The sequence below is a fragment of the Danio rerio genome, chromosome 7 (assembly GCF_049306965.1).
Source record: "Danio rerio strain Tuebingen ecotype United States chromosome 7, GRCz12tu, whole genome shotgun sequence".
NCBI classification, from domain to species: Eukaryota; Metazoa; Chordata; class Actinopteri; order Cypriniformes; family Danionidae; genus Danio; species Danio rerio.
The window spans coordinates 5,045,413-5,065,000 of record NC_133182.1 but is presented as its reverse complement, the minus strand read 5'-3'; the positions used below and the strand labels follow the sequence as shown (position 1 = coordinate 5,065,000).

The following is a 19,588-nucleotide window of genomic DNA, read 5'->3' as shown; positions in this document are numbered from 1 at the left end:
CAAAGTGCTTATTTTTTTCCGTGTTTTTTTTTTTTCTTGTTTTTTTTCTCTTGTTTTTTTGCTCCGTCCTGCGTGTTTTATTTTAAACGCAACTAAATGAGCACAAACAGTTACTAAAGTAGTCGAATGCTTTCATTATAGATCTGCATTCTTACAGTGACACCTCTGTTATCAAACAAAACACAATGAGAGATTGATTTGCTGCTCTTCACTAAATAACTCTAGTAACTTTAACCAATATGTGAATACAATTAAAAGTGAAGTAGGTTTTATAACTTTATTAAATTTCTGGATAGGACATTGATTTTAATAGGCTAAACCTTTTATTGTATTGTCAATATTTTCTAATGTTTGCTATGTATTCTATCATTTGAAGCTATTTGTTGTCCCGTATTTTTTACATCCCAACGTTGACAGATTGCTAATCAATAAATAGCTATAGTGCTATCTGTTAGTTTTAACGTCAGCTAATGTTATGGAAGGGCATAGATGTTATGGAAAATATAGTAATATAACTACCCTCATCATTCCTTCCTCAAGCAAATGTGTAAATATTAGATCTATTCAGCAGTAATGTTAATTGCATTGGCATGTTTATCTGACGTTTTCCCAGCTTGTAGTAGTTAATCAAAAAGCTATTTAGTTTCTTATGACTACACTAGCAGTGGAATATACTGCGATGTGACGGGGCTTGATCATAATCCAGGGGCTTGATCAAAGGTTGAACGGAGTGAGGCCACCGCGTAAGTGGATACACCTGCCTCGAATCCCACGGAAGGAGCTCTGGACTATAAAAGGAGGAACGATGGCAGAGGAAGCCGAGAGAGGACCGGACCCGGACATATTTTACTTTTGCTTTCAGTTTGACGGCAGTCTCCGTGAGCGTTTGTTTTGGTTTAGACGGCAGCCTCCATGAGGAGCTGCCATCACTGTTATTAATAAATCATTTAAAAACTGCGTCGGTTCTCTGTCTCCTTCTTCCTGGCGGCCAAAGGGCCGTGAACTTTATTACAATCATATTCTCTTCTGAAAAAAGAAGAGTATCTTTTTCAACAAAAAAAATGATCAGAGTTACAGCCAGCATCCCACAAAAAGCACCTAATTTTGTCCATATCAAATCGCAAAATCAAAAAGCCACACACCGTATATTTTTGACTGCTTTGAATGAATACAATTGTTTTTACCAATTTTTACATATTAAAATATTATGGTGCGTCTTGAGATTGAACTACTTGCCGAGGTGGGTCCCGGAATAAAAAAGTTTGGGAATCCCGGGTCTAAATCATATACAAACAGTCTGATATTTAGTGTGTTTGCTGTCGTCACACGTCCTAAATAAAATGTTGCAAACATCAAATTCATCAAAAAAGTTTGAAAAATGTATATTTTGTTTTTGTTTGAATTAAACATCCAGCTTGAACTGAAGCAGCAATGTGAACGACGATCATCATGTTGTAAACTCAGCTGTTTATTCATACATGTGTGTGTGTGTGTGTTTTCAGCATCCAGCGAGCAGCCGTGTGGGTTCTGGATCATTATTACACTGATTTCCCAGTCTACAATCCTGCTTTACTCAACCTGCCCAAATCCATCCTGTCCAAGAAGATGTCTGGATTCAAGGTCTACTCTCTCGGAGAAGGTACAAAAAAAAAACAAGATTATTTTGCATGTTTTAAGAAAAAGCTCACTTAACACAAACTACAAAACATTTTGTTTTGCTTGTTTTATAAAATGCTTCTTGATTAGTAGAATATTGAGATATTTGAGCTAAAAACAGGATAACTTTAGGTAAGGTAAACATTGGTTGCATCTGTCAATCAAGTGGCCACTCCCCTTAATTATGCAGAATATTGAGGCTTAATATAAATGAAACAGAAGAGATACAAATAAATCCACCTCCCTCACAGTTATCATGAAGGGTAATATTAGCTATATACACCAAACTATGTTTGTACCAGGCTGTGAACACATTATTTTACTGTAATATTGGGCATTTTAACATGGGAGTCAATGGAGAGTTGCTCGTTCACTGACCTCTAGTGGCCACTCAATGAACTGCAGGCTCAGGCACTTGAGAAAATAAACAAACGCATTAATTACAGTGTTTATTCATCTGTGTTGACATTAGATAATGCACTGGGAGTTAATAAGAACTAGCAATGAACATCTTCATTTTTTTAGCTAATGTAAACAAGCACATCTCTGTATTTTAATGATGCATGAGCAAATATTGAACTCTGATTTATAAGTACTGTATTATTTATGTCAGTAAATAAATGAACTCACGTTAACTAATGGAACTACTTGCTGTAATGTGTGACCTGAAACTCTTTGTATTTCGCTCTAAATATAATAATAATAGTAATAAACTAGACTTTCTGATGATTTTATTTGCTCTAATTTTATTTATAATAATGATTATAATGTTTATTGCTTAAAGAGACAGTGCACACAGAAAGGAAAAATGGACTCGCTATTTACTAGCACTCAAACTAAGTTTCTTCTGTCGAACACAAATGAAGATATTTTAAATAATGTTATCTAAAAGCATGTCGAAACCGAGTGTATATGGAGGTGATTTATGTAATGTGTTATTATTATCCACTGCTGGCCTCTCCGTATGTTATATAATGATATTTGTTGAGTGTCTGTGAGTTTGCACTGACTCTAATTGAATTGTTTTTGTCCTCAGAGAACAGCACTAATAACTCGACGGGTCAGTCTCGAGCCATGATCGCCGCCGCCGCCCGCAGACGGGACAACTCTCATAATGAATATTACTACGAGGAGGCTGAGATGGACCGCAGGGTCCGCAAGCGCAAAGCCAGGTCTGACAAACACACACACATATGAGATCATTCATTAAATACAGCTCCTGATGAAGTCAGAATATGTAGTCAAAGTTAAAATGATTCGCCGTTCTGTCAATTTCTTTTATAAATATTTTCCCAAATGATGTTCAACAGAGCCTGGGATTTTTGCACAGTATTTCCCATTATATTGCTTTCTTCTGGAGGAAGTCTTATTTGTTTTATTTGTGTTGGATAGTCTACAGAACAAACCACTGTTATACAATAACTTGCCTAATTACCATAACTTTAAACTAATTACCCTAGTTAAGCCTCTAAGGGTGCGTTCACACCTGTGAATTGATTCAGTTGTTCCGAAACAGAGATTACAATTGTTACATTGTTGCTCTTTGCTCTTGGAGCGGTTCGCTTTCACACTGCAAAGTTTCTAATCGGACCAAAAGAGCTAAAACAAGTCACGTGTGAGTAAACTCTCCTTACATTGGTCAGAGTGTCAGGGTTTATTTTGCAGCGTCCCGCTCAGCTGTCAGGAGAGGTGGTGGTTTGGTGGTGATTGACAGTGTAGTGGCTATTTTCCTCTAAGGAGGCTCTCTCAGTGGTCAAGAAACAAAGTCTTACCCGGGATGTCTTTACAAGTTTTATTCTTTATAAAGAAGATCACAGTCATACAGCAACAACAGTTTCTGCTGAGTGAGATACTAAAGCAAAGTGTGTTCCCCTTTTTATCTAGTTTGTACTGCTTACGAGGTCAACTCCCAATAAGGCCTCATCTACAATTACGTCAGGCGTCTTCTGCTGTTCGTGCGATATGCTCATAACAACCACACATCCTTCTTAGGATAATGAAAAAGCTTTCACCTAAAGACATATAGTTATCTATAAAAATGTACACATAGGTTTTATGATGAACATATGGAGAACACAGATACACACACATGTAATAATGAGTCTTAGACAAGTTTCTAACATATAAAGCTCATCTAAAAATGAATTTCCATTACAACAGGGTGTGCGCGCGCGACATGTCTGAGGAGAGATGCTGTGGGGAAGGGTGAGAAGGGTGCGCGATGATGCCTATTTGAGGACTGGGAGGGAGACGTGAGATTACCGGGAGATCATCACTCGTTTGCGGGCATCCGGAGACTCCCGAAACTTCCTGCCCTACTCTTAATTCTCTCTTTATATAGCCATAAGCCTATTACATATCCATAAAACACTGTGATATAACCGCGCTCGGATCGGATCGCTTTCTCACTGCAATCGAACCGCTCCAGGGTTCGTTTCAATCGAGCCGAGACCACCTCATTCAAGCGATCTCGGAGCGATTTCTTTGGCGCGGAACAGAGCGCGATTGCCCTGTTCACATATGCCAAACGAACCGCGCTAACTGGGCAGACGAGACACGTTCCGAAACAAAGGTAAAGGTGTGTAAGCACCCTAAATGTCACTTTAGGCTGTATAGAAGTGTCTTGAAGAATATCTAGTCTAATATTATTTACTGTCATCATGGCAAAGATCAAATAAATCAGTTATTAGAGATAAGTTATTAAACTATTGTGTGTAGAAATGTGTTGAAAAAAATTGGGGACAATTATAAAATAGTTAACATTTGAAGAGGAGGCCTAATAATTCTAATTTCAACTATATATAATAAATAAACACAGCTCCAGATGTTACAGTGTTTATTGCTGTTTATCAGCACTGTGCTACAGTATTCGTTAACAAAGAGTTGTACACATTATACAATTCACTCTATGCGCAAAAGCATGTTTATTATAAACTACTATTGTCTTCTCCTCATGTGGATGTCTTCCAGACATCCTGAAATAAAAGATAAAGCATACAAAAGGGTGGACGCTTCATTCACATTATTATTGATTTATTTATTTTTGTAAGGGGGAAAAGTGCTCCACAATAATAACCGTCGAGTTTTTTTTAATTAGTTGATGAATTTACCATTAACAAACATACACCGCTGCTGCGCATATAGACGTTTACGTTACGGTTGTTTATTCTGCCGAAACGCCAGTAAAGACTTTGACTTTTGCAAAACAAGACAGATTTCATTGCAGCGATGACATGACAGGACACGTAATATTAATTCTCCTTTATTTTGTAAGTGTGGCAGTGTTTGTATTTGATATTTATATAACACATTAACATAAAATACTCATAGCTAGACCTGTATATGATCTTCATTAGTGCTGTCAAATGAGTGATTGCATTCAAAAAAAAGTTTGTACACATGAATACACTGAATGAATGTTTAAAGGTTCAGGACACCCTGGAGAACTTTTTTTTTTATATTAACAGATGTGTTAATATATAGTGTTGAGCATCAGTTAAGACAATGTTAGCACCTGTCAGCTTTAATTGTGGGGAAAACTGGATATTTTTGAGCTTTTGTCTGCTAATTTCAGCTTCCGGGTTAAAAATGATTTTGGGGCGGGATCAAAATCGGCGACGTAGCGAAGTACCGCAAGTGCAATGATGACGTGTCGGTTTCTCATTATTATTCATAGCGGACTTTCCTTATCCTATGAGAAGAGCCGGCTGCTTAACTATTCATGAGACCTGCCAGACCTGCCAGAGTCAAGCCCGAGCTGTGAGACACAGACCGACAGTATTTAGCCGTTCATGAAGGCTCATATGCGTTTGTTTCCATGAGCCACAGGGTTTGTTACATGTTTTCCCCCGCGATCTTGTCAGGGCCGATCATACAGCAAAGCTGTGTGTGTGCTGCTAGCATTTTTGTCAGGAGAGCAGCACGAGAATTAGAGAATGGTAGACGCTGTCTTTAATCAGGAGTTCGTTCACATTCAGACACATCACTGTGCTGCTGTGTTCGCCTTAATCCTCCAGATTACCAGCAGGGTTAACGGTTAAAATAGGAGACCTGCTGCACTGAGTCTGCTGGATACGGGGATTGAGGGAGAAGTCCTCATTTATAGGGTTTACATGAACACACTTATCTTTATAATGATATAAATTGTGGTTGTCTGTATATGAAATTACGAATAACAAATGTAGCAGGGCATTAAATCACTGTTCATTTCCATGCATTTTAACTTTGTAAACTATAAACGCATGCGTCTCCTCACGGTTTGTCTCATTTTGTGAGCTAAATGACAACAACAGTTGTTCACTTACGTTCTCCCCTGCTGGCCACGCCCAGTCCTGCCCGATGCTCGCGGAGCTCCACCCCCATTAATCATGCATCTTTTGAAAAAATTCTGAAGTAGACTTTAACCGAAAGTGGGGGGTGTCATGGCCCTGTAATACATGCCGCCTTTTCCTCCGTTTTTCAGCCAGTTTATTAAACTTTCCCCCCCTTTATAAGCAAAAACGTTTAGAAGTCCATAAAAACTGAATTAAACAGTTATAAACAACATAAGACAGAAATATGCTCATGTACTGATAGTGATTTTTTTTTTTTTTTTTTTTAATTATTATTATTATTTTTTGGGGGGGGGTTTTCACCTTTATTTTGACAGGACGGTGGAGATTTTAGAGACAGGAAAGTATGGGGAGCAGAGATAGGGGAAGGGTCGGTAAAGGATCTCGAGCCGGTAATCAAACTAGGGGTCACCATGAACACCTCAGTGCTGTCGCACACTAACCACAATGCTATTGGCGCCAACCTGATAGCTATTCTTATATAGAAGACTTCCTGCCCTCAATTTGAATATTGCGCATCATCAATGGTAACCTACAGGCTGTTTTTATTTTTAAAAGAGGGAGGAGCTACTATATGCCCCGCCCTCTCTTCATGTGTCAATCGAGATGACGTCAAACATCTTATAACATGTCAAAGCACGTCACAGGAGCTTTAATGATGTTTGTGCTCTACTGTGAGTGTGTGTGTGTTTACTGTTGTGTTCGTGGGCTCAGGCTGGTGGTGGCGGTGGAGGAGGCCTTCACACACATTAAGAGGCTGCAGGACGATGAGGCGGCGGCGTCCCCCAAACACCCACGAGAGGTCATGGACCCCCGAGAGGCGGCGCAGGCCATCTTCGCCCCGATGGCTCGAGCCATGCAGAAGTACCTGCGCACCACACGCCAGCAGCCCTACCACAGCATGGAGAGCATCATCTCACACCTGCAGTTCTGCATCACGCACAACATGACGCCCAAGGTGAGCAAAACACACACTCAAACGATATCCCAGTGGGGACTTATAGATGTAAGGATGTTTTTACTATTGAATCTCTAGTCTGTAGACCAGGGGTCACCAACCCTGTTCCCGGAGAGCTTCCTTCCTGCACATTTCAGTTGCAACCCTGACCAAACACACCTGTTTGTAATTATCAAGTGTTGCTTCAGGTACTATTAATTGGTTCAGGTGTGTTTGATCAGGGCTGGGAATGAATTCTGCAGGAAGGTGGCTCTCCAGGAACAGGGTTGGTGACCCCTGCTCTAGACTTAAGCCTGGTTTATACTTCTGCGTCAACTGACCGGCGTAACCCAAGGCGCATGCAACGCGCGTAGCTGTGCGTTTATACTTCTGCGCGCTGTCTCTGTGGGTCTGCATTAACACTTCCGAAACGCTAGTTGGCAGTGATGTGTAAATGTTCCTCTGTGTCGAGTTTCTTCGCTGTTGTTTTGCTTTTTCTGAACACTTCCGGGATGTACAAGTGGCTCAAACTCGCTCATTTTGAGGCTGGAACCGGCGGACGTGCAACAACTTTAACTATGAGGTAAACACAAAACAAAACTTTCCATCCGGAGCTCCTTCAGGGACTCCACATTTGTAAAACAATCGCTCGCGCGGCTCTCGGTCCCGCCCAGACTCGTCAGCGATACCAAGCTGACCAATCACAGAGCTTGCGCTACGCGTTGTTGCGACGTGTAGTTACATTTTTTGAGAGGTGCACGTCAGTGACGCTGACGGCCACGGCGAAGGGCTATGCGTCAGCGCCGTAGCATACGCCGGTGTTTGACCAGAAGTTTAAATCAGCCTTTATACTCTCTTCCATTGGTTTTTAGATGTTAAAAGCAGCTCGTGATGCTGCTTTATGTTGCAAACTGATGTTTTCTCATACTATTCTACTTTGTCTATATAGTCACCCTGCTGAAAAATCCAGGTAAAACCAGCCTAGGCTGGTTGGCTGGTTTTAGCTGGTCGACCAGGCTGGTTTTAGAGGGGTTTTGGCCACTTCCAGGCTGTTTTCCAGCCATTTCCAGCCTGGTCTTAGCTGGTTAGGCTGGGAGATGACCAGCTAAAACCAGCTTGACCAGCTCAGCCAGGCTGGGAGCCCAGCCAAAACCAGCTATGTCCACCTTAAACCAGGCTGGTCAAGCTGGATTTAGCTGGTCATTTTCCAGCCTGGAACCAGCCTGAAAGTGGCCAAGACCCCTCTAAAACCAGCCTGGTCGACCAGCTAAAACCAGTCAACCAGCCTAGGCCTGCATCTAACCAAACCTCTTCCTGTGCGTGTTTGTGTGTGTGTGTGTCTGCCTGTGTCTTTCTGAATGTGTGGTCAGGCATTTCTGGAGCGCTACCTGACTCCGGGTCCCACCATGCAGTACCAGCGTGAGAACGGCAGGGGGCGGCAGTGGACTCTGGTGAGCGAGGAGCCGGTGACTGCAGCACTACGTCAGGGCCTCGTCTTCTCGCTGCGCCGCCTCGACTTCGCCCTTGTCGTCACGGTGACGCCCCTCCCTTTCCTCAACCTGGGGGAGGAGTTTATCGACCCCAAGAGCCACAAGTTTGTGATGCGGCTCCAGTCGGAAACCTCGGTGTGAGGAGCAGAGACTCTACAGCAGCAGCAGCAGAGGGACAAACCACTCGCTCTTTACTTCTAGATATCACTCTTCCTTTGGTTTTATTATAATTATTACACTACATGAACTACTCGCTGTCGGGGTCACCCCGGACTCCCTAACTGCAATGCATTGTTTTTTTAATTTTGTGAATAACATGATCAAGTACAGTTCCACATATCAGAGTGCTGCACAAACTGGACGATTCACCAGCAGTTCTGCGTTTGCATTAGACACCTGAGCTCGAGGAGCGATGGAAACACTAGGAGACTGTAGCTGATCAACCCCACAGCGATCAAGTGCTTTACTTTATGATGATTGTCTGTTCAAAAAAGCACACCAGAAGCATGTTTGTAACTCTTTTGAGCTCTATATCTGTTGTGAATGTTTTTGAGATGTCGTAAGATGAGCTGTGGCGATGAGTCCAGAAATAATTCTGCATTCGCTCTGAGATTTTTCTAAACACGTTGCGATTGTTTTTATCTTCAGTCGATTCTGAGCTCAGTTTTTATCAACAGATGGCAACAGAAGGCTGTTTAGACTAATCTCATTCAAGCACAAATACATGTCAAGTACATTTGACCACACACAGCACAAGTGCTCTTAACTAGCCTAGAGCACCGCTAGCTGTTAAAAAATAGCCTAGAACGTCACTTTTGTTTAAAACTAGCCTCGAGCATCTAGTCTAGAGCAGCGCCTGCAGTTAAACCCTAGCCTAGTGCATATCTGCTTTTAAAAGCTAGCCTTGAGCGACATTAGTGGTTGAAAAATAACTAGCCTAGAGTGCATCTGCGGTTAAAAACTAGCCTAGAGTGCCATGTTGTAGTTAAAAACTACCCTAGGGCAATGTCTACAGGTAAAAGTAGACTGGAGCATCATCTGCGGTTAAATCTAGACTGGAGTGTCACCTGCGGTTAAAAGCTAGCTTAAAGCACCATTCTGCTGTTAAAACTAGCCTGGAGTGCTATCTTGGTTTAAAGCCTAGAGAGTCATCATCAGTTAAGACTAGTCTAGAGCGTCATCTTCGGTTAAAACTAGCCTAGAACGTCATCTTTGATTAAAACTACCCTAAACATCATCTTCAGTTAAAACTAGGATAGAGTGTCATTATCTTTGTCATCTTCGGTCAAAACTAGCCTAGAGTGTCATCTAAGGTTAACAATAGGCTGGAGCACTCTATGCTGTTAAAAACTAGCTTATAACACTGTCTGCGGTTAAAAATTTGCCTAGAGCGCCATCTGTGGTTTAAACTATCCTAGAGCACAATCTGTGGTTAAAATCTAGCCTAGAGCATCATCTGCGGTTAAAACTAGCCTAAAGTGTCATCTTTGGTTACATCTAGCCTAGAGTGTCGTCATCTTTGGTCAAAACTAGCCTAGAGTGTCATCTAAGGTTAACAATAGGCTGGAGCACTCTATGCTGTTAAAAACTAGCTAATAACACTGTCTGCGGTTAAAAATTTGCCTAGAGCGCCATCTGTGGTTAAATCTATCATAGAGCACAATCTGTGGTTAAATCTAGCCTAGAGCATCATCTGCAGTTAAAACTAGCCTAGAGTGTCATCTTTGGTTAAATCTAGCCTAGAGTGTCGTCATCTTCAGTCAAAGCTAGCCTAGAGTGTCATCTAAGGTTAATAATAGGCTGGAGCACTCTATGCTGTTAAAAACTAGCCTAGAGCCACAACTGCTGTTAAAATCAGCCTAGCGCGCCGTGTTGTTAAAACTAGCTTAGAGCACCATCTGCATTTAAAGTCAGCCTAGAGCTCCATCTGCTGTTAAAGTCAGCCTAGAGCGCCATCTGCTGTTAAAGTCAGCCTAGAGCGCCATCTGCTGTTAAAGTCAGCCTAGAGCGCCGTCTGCTGTTAAAACTAGCCTAGAGCGCCGTCTGCGGTTAAAACTAGCCTAGAGCGCCATCTGCTGTTAAAGTCAGCCTAGAGCGCCATCTGCTGTTAAAACTAGCCTAGAGCGCCATCTGCTGTTAAAGTCAGCCTAGAGCGCCATCTGCTGTTAAAGTCAGCCTAGAGCGCCATCTGCTGTTAAAGTCAGCCTAGAGCGCCATCTGCTGTTAAAGTCAGCCTAGAGCGCCATCTGCTGTTAAAGTCAGCCTAGAGCGCCATCTGCTGTAAAAATCAGCCTAGAGCACCATATGTTGTTAAAGTCAGCCTAGATAGCCATCTGCTGTTAAAGTCAGCCTAGAGCTCCATCTGCTGTAAAAAATCAGCCTAGAGCTCCATTTGCTGTTAAAACTAGCTTAGCCTAGAACGCCATCTGCTGTTAAAATCAGCCAAGAGCGCCATCTACTGTTAAAATCAGCCTAGAGCGCAGTCTGTGGGTAAAACTAGCCTATAGCGCCATTTACAGTTAAATCTAGCCAGAGCGCCATTTACAGTTAAAACTAGCCTAGAGCACCATCTGTGGTTAAAACTAGCCTGGAGTACTATTGTTGTTTAAACTAGCCCAGAGAATCATCTTTAGTTAAAACTAGCCTAAAACGTCATGTTTGGTTAAAACTAGGTTGGAGCGCTCCATGCTGTTTAAAAACTAGCCTAGAGTGCCTTCTGTGGTTAAAACTTGCCTAGAGCACCATCTTCAGTTAAAACTAGCCTAGAATGTCAATTTCAGTTAAATCTAGCCTAGAGAGTCATCTTTGGTTAAAAGTAGCCTTGAGAGACATCTTCGGATAAAACTAGCCTAATCTTCAGTTAAAACTTTCCTAGAACGCCATCTTCGATTAAAACTAAGCAGGAGTGTGCCACGCTGTTTAAAAACTAGCCTAGAGAGTGATCTTTGGTTAAAACTAGCCTAGAGCACCATCTTCGGATAAAACTAGCCTAGAACATCATCTTCAGTTAAAACTTTCAGAGAACGCCAACTTTGATTAAAACTAGGCAGGAGTGCGCTATGCTGTTTAAAAACTAGCTTAGAACTTCATCTGCGGGTAAAACTAGCCTACAACATCGTCTGCGGCTAAAACTAGCCTAGAGTGACGTTTGTGGTTAAAACTAGCCTAGATTGCTGTCTGCAGTTAAATCTTGCCGAGAGCGCCATCTGTTGATAGAGTGCCGTCTGTGGTTAAAACTAAGCTCAGAAAGATTTCAGAGAAAGTCGCGATGCATATGGATCATCTCAGAAGCGATCCAGTAATGGATTCTCATCAGTTGTATCCTCACAGCTGTAGTTGTTTGTATGTTTGCAGTACTTTATACTTTATTACGATCATGACTCGAGGGGCCTTCTATATCATCTGTGTTCTGTACACCAGCAAACTCACTGTCTGAAAAGCATCTTTTTAAAAACGTTTTATCTTCGAAACACTGTCTGTCTCTCACACACACACACACACACACACACGCACACACACACACACACACACACACACACACGACCGATCAAATGTGAGCTTTTATATGAAATGCACAAACATGAATGTGTGCCAAATGTTGAATCTGTGCCTGGCGGCCGGCGCTCCTGTCGGTCCAATCGCTATCGGCCTCGGACAACCAATGAACTTTACTCGTCTACCTTTGGCTCATTGTAGACTCTGCATCCCCTCCACATGTTGTACATAAGTCATTCTTCTTTTATACGCGCGTGGATGTCAGCGAAACAGGATGATGAGGTGATGTGTTGGTGGTTGTTATTTCCAGAACTGAGCAGTTCCTTTTTTTAGGTCTGATGCATGTGGGCGATGCAGTTTTGTACCTTTTTCTTTTGTTGTTTTTTTACTTTATATCATTTTGTATGAGAGTTAAGCTAATCTTTAACATTTTCCCTTTTAAAAGACGGTTTGTTGTAAAGAGATTTGTAGATTTGTTTTGGTTATTGTGTGAAAAACCTTTTTGCAATTGATAATTTTAGAACTAAACATGTTTCAGCCTTCTGTTTTTTAAATAAATGATCTACTCTACGTAGCTTGAAACGTTTATTTGATTGTGTAATGTTGGTGGAGTTGGAGATCTGCGGAATGTGGATGTGTTTTATGTAAAGCTGATGGCTCTAAACCATTTTTTTATTCATATTTTTCTTGGACATCAGTTTTTGAGAAGCTCTTATATCATCAGTTTAGTTTTTAAAAGATATTTAAATCCCTTTTAAGGTGCCGTACAATGGATCTGTACCTGCAGGTTAACTGTTTATATACAGGGGTGGACTGGCCATAGCGAGCACTGGAACATTTCCCGATGGCAGTCAATCATGTATCTGACCTGCCCAACCTCCGACCACAGCACATTATCCCCCACTATTAGCCGGTCGCATTGCTCCCGGGTAGGGCCGGCGCGTCCATAGAGACGACCTAGGCGGGCGCCTAGGGCGGCAGTATAGAGAGGGCGGCGTCCGCGACACCTCCCTCACCACCCGCGTCCGCAGATATATTCGCGCATAGACAACAGAATAGAGAGGGCAGCGTCAGCGACACCTCCATCAGCACCTGCATTACCTCAGTTATTTCCACGCATAGGGCGGCAGAATTGAGGTCCGTGACACCTGCGCATTCTCAGTTATATCCGTGCATAGGGCGGCAGAATAAAAAGCGCAGTGTCCGCGACACCTCCCTCCCTTCCTCAGCACCAGCGCGTCCTCAGTTATATCCGCGCATAGTGCGCCGGAAAAGAGGTCCGCGACACGTCACTTCATTTTCATAACCGGTCACTTTCGTTTTTACATTGGGGTTGAGGGCGGCGTGATCGTCCTCTGCCTAGAGCGGCAGTACAGCTTGCTCCGGCCCTGCTCCCGGGTGAAAATACTGTACGAGTCCTCCAATGTTTATATAATATAACTTTTAAAAACTTTATATAAAACTATTAAAAGCTAGCCAGTTTCTGTGCCTGACCATCGGGTTATCGTGGTCCTAACCTTTTACCTTCACCCGTTCCGCAATAAAACGGCTCCCCCTGCAGGTGGTGGGCCTGCGGGAGGATGGTCCCATGCTGCTCCTTCAGGCTAAGCCCGGCTGTGTTCCGTGGGAAAAAACCCATATGAGCCCCAACCCCAGGCCTGGCTCCAGGGTGAGGCCCTGACTGTGCCATACCAGGCCACGTCACGGTCCTTGATGTTTTTGTAGTCATGAGTGATTTTTGAATCGCACTAAGTCTGACCTGTTACCTTTTTGACCCTACCAGGGGCATTAGCCCCCAACTACATTGCTCCTAGGATCACTCAGGAACTCAAACACCCCTCCATCACGCTAAGATAATGGTTCATGGAGGAGGTCTTGGATACAAGCGGCCGCAATGAGTTTCCTTCACAGGGTGGCAGGGAGCACCCTTATGGATATGGTGAGTAAATTCGTCACCTAGGAGGAGCTCAGGATAGAGCCGCTGCTCCTCCACATCGAGAGAAGTCAGCTGAGGTGGCTCGGGTATCTGTTTCGGATGCCTCCTGGACGCCTACCTAGGGAGGTGTTCTAGGCATGTCCCACCGGGAGGAGGCCCCAGGGAGGACCCAGGACACCCTGGAGGGATTATGTCTCTCGGCTACCCTGGGAATGCCTCGGGATCCCGCTTGAGGAAGTGTCTGCGGAGAAGGAAGTCTGGGGTTCTCTCTGAAGACTGCTGCCCACATGACCTGGCCCCGGAAAAGTGGTAGGCAATGAATGAATGTTAAAAGCTATTAGTTACTAGTTAAAGTCATTAGTACTAATAAAACTATGAGAACTAATACATTTTCTTCTCAGAATTTGATTGTAATTCAATAATGATCACCCTTTTCAAAAGTTCTTTTAAAGAACACTTCAAGAGTTCACACTTAGCTGATGATTGATAATAAAGCTAGTTTGGTGTGCTGTCCCGGGAGAGAGCCCTGAGCTTATAAGATCCTTGAGCCCTTGGCTCCCTCCCATTGCAAGGCAAGAGGGGAGTTTGAGCCCAGGTAGATCTCGATGACTCCCCCTCTTGCTTGTTGTACCTAAGTGTCAGATATGTATACTGAAAGGTGTACTCAGAGTTTAGTTATTTGGATTAATTGTTTAGAGTGCTTGTTTTTGAACTGTGGGAGGAAACCGGAGGACCCGGGGAAAACCCACACGACCAAGGGGAGAACGAGCAAACTCCGCACAGAAATGCCGTCTGGTTTGGAAAGGAATTAAACCAGGGGCATTCCTGCTGTGAGGCAACAGCGCTAATCGCTGGCCACCGTGACGCCCGTTTGAAAGGAGGGAAAGTAGTGTTGGGTGGGGGGGTTTTTCAAGACGAAGATATTGAGATAAGAAAAGTCTGGCTATTTATAGTGAGTTAAGGATCGTCTGATAGGATAATCAGTCATTAGCTAAAGTTGGAACAGCTGCGAACAATCACAAGCACGTGATCCTCTCGAAATTTGTTTATGAATAAACTTCACTAATTATTGTGAAAAACTTGAATTGAATTGAACTTTAGGCATACCAAGGCAAAGTTGAATATTAAGAGTTGTGAATAGTTGTGGAAAATGTACTACATCATGGGGTCATTTGTTTCATTCGTTTAATACATTTATGTCAACATAGCTCTTAGGATACATTTATTCAAGTACTTGCGCTTCATAAACACTGCAGTATTCACTGTAAATTACTAAAGTGTCTATTTTCATAAGAGGGAGGTCAGGAATGTCTTCTATGATACTCCCCTGCATGATTACTCTGGGAGAGGCGTGTGGAGGGTGAATGACTGTGATCTCGTCTGTGCTGATAAAACGTTCATCTACGTAAAGTTGACCGATCAGGAAGATAAACTCACTGAATTGCAAGCGCTGTATGATGTGTCCTGCATAACAGCGGCATCAGAAATGATAGTTTACAGTGTAGTAGACTGGCAAAAGGTCAATTCCTTTAACTCATTTAGGATATGCGCTAGGACAGGGGTGTCCAAACTCGGTCGTAGAGGGCCAGTGTCTGGAATAGTTTAGTTCGGACCCCAATTAGATACACCTAGCTTATCAAGCTCTTACTAGGCTTACAGACTTCCTCATCTGATGTGGAGAGAGCAGCTTGTCTGAGCGTAGCCTTTAGGAGGCAGATCTCAAGTCATTGGCCTTGGTTTGCTGCAGTTTGGTCAGAGTCAGTTGTTTCCTCTGTCAGACGAAGCTGTGCTTCTGCCCTTTCAGTCTCTATTTGAGATTGTTGAAAGTGATTTAAAAAATCAGCGATTGCCATTCTTTGCATTTTTATTTATTCTGTAATCATTGCATGCACCACTAATAAATATTCTAAAAAGAAAAACATTTCCCATTGTGATAAATATATATATCATTTAGTGAAAGAATAAAATTGATTGTTTTTGGTCAGTTTTGACAGATTTTTAAGGGATTATTTTATGAGGCCAAACTCTTTCTATTTTGCTGTAGGCCTATACTAATAGGCTGAATACGTTAAAGCCTATCACTCACTATAGCCTGACGGATGAACTAATAAAATGAAAACCTTATGAATGAATAGTATTTCTCGTAAGATACTGCATGATTCAAATATAGTATTATTTAATAGATTTTTTAAGCTTTCATTACATTTTGGGCATGAAATCCACGCTGAATCCACCCTTCTGATGGCACCCTGATGGGTTTTTTGGATCAAAGTGATCCAGATCCTACAAAAAAGGTCTGAAAAACCCAAACTAAAGGTTTGATCCGGATCAAAACCAAGATTGGATTACGTGATCTAATCCGATTATGTAATCCGTTTTTTCTTTTGAAAAACCCATTTTCAAGATTTGATCCAATCCCTTATCCAAAATCCTAGTGGATTACTTTTGAAAAACCGGGCCCAGAACCCCTTCTCATCACATCGCCCCTGTCCTGCAGCAGCTTCACTGGTTACCTGTTCATTCTTGAATTGACTTTAAAATCTTGATGTTAACATTCAAAGCCATCCGCAATCTCGCCCCTCCATATTTGTCTGCCCTCATCCACATTCCTGTTCCTTCTCGCACCCTGCGATCTTCTTCCTCCCTCCACTTGTCTGTTCCCTCTTCTCGCCTTTCAACTATGGGCAACAGAGCATTCAGCCGCTCTGCTCCGCGGCTTTGGAACTCATTACCACCTGCCATCAGAAACATTGACTCCCTCACACTGCTCAAATCAAGACTCAAAGCCCACTTATTTAAGATGCCTTTTAATACTTAATTTTATCTGCACTATTGCTGTATATATTTTATTATTGCTCTTGTTGATTGTACGGTGTCCTTGAGTTGCTAGAAAGGCGCCTTTAAATCAAATGTATTATTATTATTATTAAGTGTTCAGCAGTGTATTATTCAGTGAACTTAAAAATTGAGACATCATTACACACATGATTCATGACACATCATTTGTGTCCACGTGTTTAAGGAGATGACAGATTGCGAAATCCTTTAAACTCATTTTGAGAGGATCACATGCAGATGACTGACCACGGCTCTTCTCCCATCAACAGTCACACGACCAACCAAGCAGTTCAATTCAACCAATTCAATCAGTTGAATCTAACACACATAAATAGCTAACTCACCTTACCTCTGCCATTTTGATTTGAAGAATCCTTCCATCCGCCCCGCTTCCTCTCTCTGTTTTTTTCTTTCAGGACTTACCTGAGCTCTGACTCAGGGCTCCCTCTCGGGACAGCATGCCGAATACGTCTTTACACTATCAGTCATCAGCTACGTGTGAATTCTTGAAATGCAAATGAGCTGGTTTTCCCCGCCCACCATTCTCACACGTGTATCAGTTTCTCCTGGGTCACGTCTGATCAACAGCAGTCAGGGACAGAGAACGAGTGAAGCAGAGATCAGGTTATCAGTCAGAAATAACACGTAGGTTTATTTGTGGTGGAGTTTATTCAAGCTTTTCTGAAACCACGAGTCACACACAAATGTCATTACAAAGTTCACTGACACTATACGGCTGTTGTGGTTCCAACGGTTATGAATCACACATCGATTTTACTCTCTCTTTTTTTTTTTTAAACATGCTGTTTTAAAAACATATTAAACCAAACTCATTTTTGAGCTGTGGCTGATCACAGAGAGTTGAACAGATCTTTTAATCCCAGTTTCTTTGCAAATCCTGTCCTGTGAACATGTTTATATGCGTTAATATGAAGACATGTTAATATGTGCCTGTCAATCAATTCAGGGGGTGGAGAAATCACCCCTATGTCACGTTGTGATGGGCCTACTGGGATTTGGATCCTATTATTACATAGGGAAATAAAAAAAAAGAGACTTATTGTGTTTATGTACATCTAGTTAAACACAGCTCTGTTCAAAGAGCTTTCAAAAAATTATTTGCCATCATATTTTCACTAAACTGGTACGGTACAGTACGGCAGTGGTTCTCAAAGTGGGGGTCAGGACCCCCAGAGGGGTCGCGTGACATTGAAGCGGGGTTGCCTGGTGATTTTCAAAAATCTATTTTTATTAAACCATAACAATTACCATATTTTATCTACAACGTACTGAAAAGAAAAAAATGTTGTTTATATTTACTATATACTTCTGTGGTTACTATACTAGCTTATAGTTGCTAGTTCTATTGGATTGTGACTCCTGATGTAATTACATTTTATTAAAGACACAGCAATACTGTCAGATGCAGCAGATTGATTTTATAACACCAGGTTAAACTTTCTGGCCCATTTACAGCACTGACATACATTAAAAAAATGCAACGAAGAATAGACTTGGGTCTATAAGTGTGTGTGTATGTGTGTGTGCCATTGCATGCAAGGTTTCTGTATTTATAACCACCTCAGAGGATATTGGGGGTCGCGAGTCACTGGCATTGTTATTTTGGGGGTCACAGGCTGAAGAGTTTGGGAACCCCTGCAGTACGGTATGGGTCACCAGGGGTGCAACTGCAAATTTACCAAAGGGGTATGCAGGTTCATATTTTGCGAATATTGTTGTGAATATTCTGACTATTTGTTTATATGTCAGTTTTAACAGGGCTAAGAAATAATATATATTTTTAATCCAAATATTAGTTTTTATTTTTTTTATCCAGCTGCAACAGATCAATCAAATGGTCGACAGAGGGGGAGGGGTGGTATAATACAATTTTAATAATAATAATAATAATACCTTTTATTTTTAGGCTTCATTTAATTTAGATTTTAGGTGCCTTCAGGCGGTATGATTTTCTTTATTTTATAAAATACAATATTATACTCGTATAAAACGCAAAATAAACATTCATTCATTCTCTTGTCGGCTTAGTCCCTTTATTAATCTGGGGTCGCCACAGCGGAATGAACCGCCATCTTATTGTGGGAATAACATCCACACACACATTCACACACACACACACACACACACTCATACAATACGGACAATTTAGTCTACCCAATTCACCTGTACCACATGTCTTTGGACTGTGGGGGAAACCGGAGCACCCGGAGGAAACCCACGCGAAGGAGAACATGCAAACTCCACACAGAAACGCCAACTGAGCCGAGGTTCGAACCAGCGACCTTCTTGCTGTGAGGCGACAGCACTACCTACTACCTACCTACTTATTTGAAACTTTTAATCATTAATTTTTCGTTTTCTTTTCGAGACATTTCACCAAAATACTTTATACAAATAATAACGAAAAGGGTGCCCAAAAAGTGCTATGGTTCACTTTTTGGTAACTTTTGACAGTAAAACGGCCATAAAAGCATACCGAACCGTGCCACACCACTCCGATAGGCGCCCTTTAAAAAGACCCTGATGTTTGTCATTAACCCTTAGATCAACAAACTGAAGTGTACCTTGTTATGAATACTAAGTGTTGTCGGGGAAGTCATCATTTTTGGGATTTTTATACGTCATCATTTTAACACAACACAAGTGCACATGCTAATCACATCTGACACCACAATGCTATGATCACGCATAGGAATGAACACTGTTTATTTTTCTTCCTTTCTGAAAGTCTGTTTAAAAACTAAACAATGCATATCCACATGAAGAAATCCCCCCGCCTCGTCTATCATAAGACTGAAAGGAAGCACATGTTCTTCCGTTTTTGTTTTTTTTAGCTTAAGTGTTACCTTCGTCTTTATCAGAGAACTGAGAAGGCTGTTTTTTC

At 41.9% G+C, this 19,588-nt stretch overlaps 1 protein-coding gene across 5 annotated transcripts in view; it reads left to right on the top strand.

The window, feature by feature from the left end:
* vangl2 (VANGL planar cell polarity protein 2) overlaps positions 1-12,483 on the top strand; it is a 53,116-nt gene extending 40,633 nt beyond the window's left edge. For 3 of the 5 annotated variants that reach the window (XM_073906100.1, XM_073906101.1, XM_073906099.1), the window contains exons 5-8: positions 1,503-1,639; positions 2,693-2,828; positions 6,702-6,945; positions 8,295-12,483. In XM_073906100.1, coding sequence (XP_073762201.1) covers positions 1,503-1,639; positions 2,693-2,828; positions 6,702-6,945; positions 8,295-8,555 — 778 coding nt within the window. In that variant the 3' untranslated portion in view covers positions 8,556-12,483. Of the gene's footprint in view, positions 1-1,502; positions 1,640-2,692; positions 3,370-3,816; positions 5,038-6,701; positions 6,946-8,294 lie in introns of those variants that run through there. The other 2 variants (NM_153674.2, XR_012382280.1) reach the window with 2 other exon arrangements.
* Positions 12,484-19,588: the final 7,105 nt, after the last annotated feature.